The 4,487-nt window shown below is 43.6% G+C and overlaps 1 protein-coding gene across 2 annotated transcripts; it reads right to left on the minus strand.

Moving 5' to 3' along the window:
• Positions 1–474: 474 nt before the first annotated feature.
• TMEM60 (transmembrane protein 60) lies at positions 475–4,240 on the minus strand. Of its 2 annotated transcripts, XM_008066004.1 has the most exons (3): positions 3,879–4,052; positions 3,431–3,622; positions 475–1,172 (listed from the first exon to the last, which is right to left on the minus strand). In XM_008066004.1, the coding sequence occupies exon 3, from the start codon at positions 1,120–1,122 to the stop codon at positions 721–723; it is 402 nt and encodes a 133-aa protein (XP_008064195.1). In that variant the 5' UTR covers positions 1,123–1,172; positions 3,431–3,622; positions 3,879–4,052; the 3' UTR covers positions 475–720. The 2 variants fall into 2 exon arrangements, with proteins under 2 accessions (XP_008064195.1, XP_008064194.1); XM_008066003.2 differs by lacking the exon at positions 3,431–3,622 and having other exon boundaries at positions 3,879–4,240.
• Between the last annotated feature and the right edge of the window lie 247 nt (positions 4,241–4,487).

The raw sequence follows: 4,487 nt of genomic DNA on the forward strand, positions 1-4,487 counted from the left end.
TGGTAGGATGATCATATAATTCCTCAAACCGGGACACTTCTAAGAGTGAAAGGAGCACTAGTTCCTTGGGAACTAAAGACTATAGGCATAAACTGAGTCTGTCCTGACAGAACCAGGATATAAGGTCCCCTAACTTTAGGAAGAGTCAAGCTTTTGCTGTTTTAACATGCTACCTCTAATAGATTTGTCCCAACCAGAATAGAGGTATATAACAGTGAACTTAGCCTAGATAAAAATCTGTCAAACTTTGAGATTCTTTCTGAACATAAATATCAAGTGGCACCCCTAACTATTTAAGTAATTAGGTTTTTTCCTTCATAATTTAGAAGCACAAATGACCACTGACTTTTGCCACAATAGAGGCATGGTCTATTAAACTTCTACTCATAATGTAGATTAAAGGTTTTGTATTTACTTACTTTAAATATTGACCACATACTGAGAACAAATTTATTCAAGAGTCAAGTAGAAAAATGAGGTTCAAAACAAACTTTATTTACATAGGGATAATAAAGATCTCAATGACTCAGATATTAAATAATTAAGCTTTGGGTTCACTAGAAGTCCGTGATTTCACCAATCCTGTTTTACAGAAGCAGTATAAAACTACATTTGGTATTTTCCCTCAGTTCTCTGGTATTCTTGAAGCTTGCAAAGATTCAGAACACTTTAATAATAGCTTGTTGAACAGCGATAGAAATGAGATGATATACTTAGAAGTCAGTCTCTCACAAAAAAGACATTATATCCAAGTTCTGTTAAAGCCCCAGCCAGCAAGGCCCATAAAGGAATGAAGACATAGGACAGATTCATGGTAGTAAACTGTTCCAGTTTAGCACACAGTGCCAGGCAGAAGGCTAATTTAAGTAACATTGCAATGAGGTACCATGCTTTTTTTTTAATATTATGTGATCCATGTCGAGGGTCAAAGCCAGACTTACATCGCCCAGCCATTTTCACAATCAGCATGACAAGAAGGATGGTATCAAATATCCAGACTGGAATAAATATGAGGAACCAGTTCCAAGGTGCCTTCTCATCCAGTTTCAACACCAACATGATCAAGAAGAGTAATGTGAAAAGCCAGGTGAGTAGTACTCTCTGAGCCAAGGACATTCTCATTTAAACAGTTTAAAGAGGTTGTTGCAGGGTCGAAAAAAGGGATATATATCCTAAGAGAAGGAAAAAAAGTCAAGATTGTTTTGATACCAGAAAAAAAATCACTTCCAATCCTAATAAAGCTGGCTCTTTTTCACTCACTGACTTCCTAATTTTGAAGACATTATACCACTTTTCAAAACCTCTAGAACTTGCACCAGTCGTTGATAGTATTATATCCATCATTCCTTATAGCCCAGCCAAAGTACAGTAAAATTTTTAGTGTATCTACTGGGTATAAGTTCTCTTCAAAATGTCTGAAGAACAGCTGCTTCCGTTTCAATGCTACCACTCAAATCCAGGCACTCATGACTTCATTTCTGCACCTCAGGGATGTTCTTATTCCCCCTATACACTTGCAAATCTGTAATTTTTAATTTAAGTTCAAGGAGTACAAAGAAAAACCATTTAAAATCAAAGCAGTAAGAGACAGAGATGGTGTCAAGGCAAGAGAGGAAAAAGTTTTATAAGGAGGGAATGGTTAATAAAAGTTGCAAGGATGTCAAGTAGAATTAAGATTGTAAAGTTGTTGGGCTAAATAATAGAGAAGGCATTGATTACACTGGATTTTCACTTAGTTTTATCTCTGGGTCTTACATTCTTAAATTCTCACTAATTTTCTCATAAAAATTCTTATTAAGATCTATTTTCTTGGTGTAAGATTTTTTTTGTGTTCTCTTTTAATACTACTCTCACTGAATTTTTTTGGTTTGTGTATAAAACTTTTTTTTTTTTTTACTCCTTGCTATCCATTTAATAATCAGGACCTCCTAATACACTCTGATGTTTTATAACTAGATGAGAATTATTCTATAATTGTGGCTATTTTTTATATTACTATTCTGCCCCACTGATCTATATATTTTTGTTCTGTGCTAACACTATATGACTTATTGTTGCTCTAGTATATATACTAATATCTGGAAGGCCTAGGACCTACTGATTGTTCTCTTTTCCTTTCCAGAATATTTTTTGTTGCACCCTTTCATTTATTCAGTGCTAAATTTGCTAAGCTTATTCTTAAAACGTTGGAATTTTGATTGGGAAAGCATTAATTTATAACAGCTTATGGATAAACATTTATTGGATTTAATCTTCATGTATAGCCTTACATTATATTTCTCCACGTATTCAAGTTTTTTACACCAACCTTTGTGACCATCTGGAAAAAGGGTAAGTAGAATGGGAAATCAGAAGCCAGACTTAAAAGAAGATAAAGAAATGAAAACATTTTAGAATATTTTATTCCCTTGAGACATTTGGAGAAGAGAAAATGAAAGAAAGGATGTGAGACTGAGACAGGGACAAGAAATTTTTAGGAAAGGAGAAATCTAATTATGATTATAAACTGAGGGAAAGAAGTTACTGGGAAACGACAGATTGAAGAAGAGAGGATACTTGATAGAAAGAAAAAGATCAGAAGGTGGTAGGGATTGGAACAAGAGAATGGGTGGCAGAAATAAAGATGCAAGAAGGTAAGAAACAAGGAAAAGGTGAAGAAACTGGCTAGTTGAACCAAATGCCCTAGACCAGCATGCTCAACTATAGAATTAATTTTAATGTACCCTGCAACATCTCTACGACTTTAAATAGAGGGTGGCTATCATGGTGCAAGAGTACACATCTGTTTTATTTCAATAGTGAGGTATGAGTCTCCTAACACACCTCTTTCCCCTTACACCCATCAACCTGCACCTGCTTATTTAACAGGCAGAGGCTTCATACTGCAGTACTTTTGCTCCCAGGGAAGCATTTTCTGTGCTGGTCTCCTTTCCTGGCCAGAGGCTGCCATGGTGGGACTGAATTTGGAAGGAGAGGCAGAAGTGTGCATGCTGACACCTATGGATGGATTTAATACTGTAAAGTGCCCAATCCCGATCTCCAATCTCAGCTATTTAAAGACTAAAGAATTGTTTGTATGCTTGCATGCTGACCTAAAGCGATGACAGACGACCAGGATTTTACATTTACATCTTCATCAACTTGGGCGGTCGTATTTGTTTTTACTATTACTCTCCTTTCTCCTTACGGGAGAGGGAACGTGCGAACTTCAAAACAAAAACATGCTTAGCTCAAATACTTCCCAGTGAAGGTGGCTACTTCTGGTACCGGGAAGACAATTATTTGTTCACGATTCCTTGCCCGTTGTTAAAACCTTGGGAGCTGGGGGTCCCCAGATGGAAACAGCAAGGGCCCTGCCCACATCCCTCGCGTCTCGGTCTCAGCCCTCGTTTTCCTTCTCTCGCTACTGCCGGGACTCAAGTGAACGTGCCTCATCTCGAAGACAGTTTCGCTTCATGGCAGGAGCCCACACAGTCTTCCTAACGCGTCGCTTTCGGAAGGCCCGTGCGGCAACAGCCTTGGCCGTGGCAAGGGACAGCGTTCTGCCGGCAGCTTGGCTGATTTGGAGGTCTACTTGTCCCTGGAACTTCAGGACGCTCCTCCACTTATCCTCGCCCTTCGTCTGCAGACACCGGCGGTCGGCTCGCGGCGCCCTGGCCGGTTTCCCCCCACCCTGGCTGCGGGCCCAGCACACGCTGGAGTTTCACGCGGCTCTTGCACGACGCCCACAGAGGCCCCGGTGCCAAGCAGGCGTGTGCGCGTTGGGGGCAGGGAGCGATGAGCAGGGGGTCGGCTGCACAGCCCGCGGCGGCATCGGGAGGCCAGCGCCGGGGGTCGGGGCGGGAGAGCAAGGGAAGGGGGCGAGGGCCCGGACTCACCAGGCAGCGCCGCTGGCCGGAGACCGGAGAGGGGCACGAAGATCGGGAGATTCGCCAGCTTGAATCCTTGTCCTTTTCCACACTTCTCCCCCCATTAAATCCAGAACCCGTCACATGATAATTAAGAAAAAGACTCGGTTCCGCCTTCCCCAGACACGGACGGAGAGGACCTCTCAGTTTACCTCGGCGCCGCGCCCACATCCGGGGATGACTCTCCCCGCCCCTGCGCCTACCCTATAGGTAGAGAGGACGCCAATCTGGGTTCAGCGGCTCCTTTCCTCGCGGTAATTGGACCATTTGTCCGCCAGTGCAAACCAACCGACCTTTCCCTACATTCGGGTTCGGCAAAAAAGGCGGCGATAGGAGAACCCTCTGGGCCCGCCTCTCTATTGCCACGGGCTAGGAGGAAAGTCAGTCCAAGCTCAGTCTGGAGTCTCCGTGGTCCCATTGGGCCCACGGATGCCAATCAGAGTAGCCCGCGGTAGGCTCCGCCCCCTCGGTGCGTCCCGCCCCTCCCCTGGTCCTCCCCGCCAGCGCGGGGAGACTGCAGGGCCGGCTCCGGCGTAAAATCCTGCGGGAGAGGGGGTGGGGCAACGCTCTGGAGGCAGC

This window comes from Carlito syrichta, unplaced genomic scaffold (assembly GCF_000164805.1).
Source record: "Carlito syrichta isolate Samal-C Ts95f unplaced genomic scaffold, Tarsius_syrichta-2.0.1 Scaffold308833, whole genome shotgun sequence".
NCBI classification, from domain to species: Eukaryota; Metazoa; Chordata; class Mammalia; order Primates; family Tarsiidae; genus Carlito; species Carlito syrichta.

Excerpts from the sequence above, each read along its gene's own strand:
- TMEM60 (XM_008066003.2), bottom strand. The coding sequence starts at position 1,122 with ATGAGAATGTCCTTGGCTCAGAGAGTACTACTCACCTGGCTTTTCACA.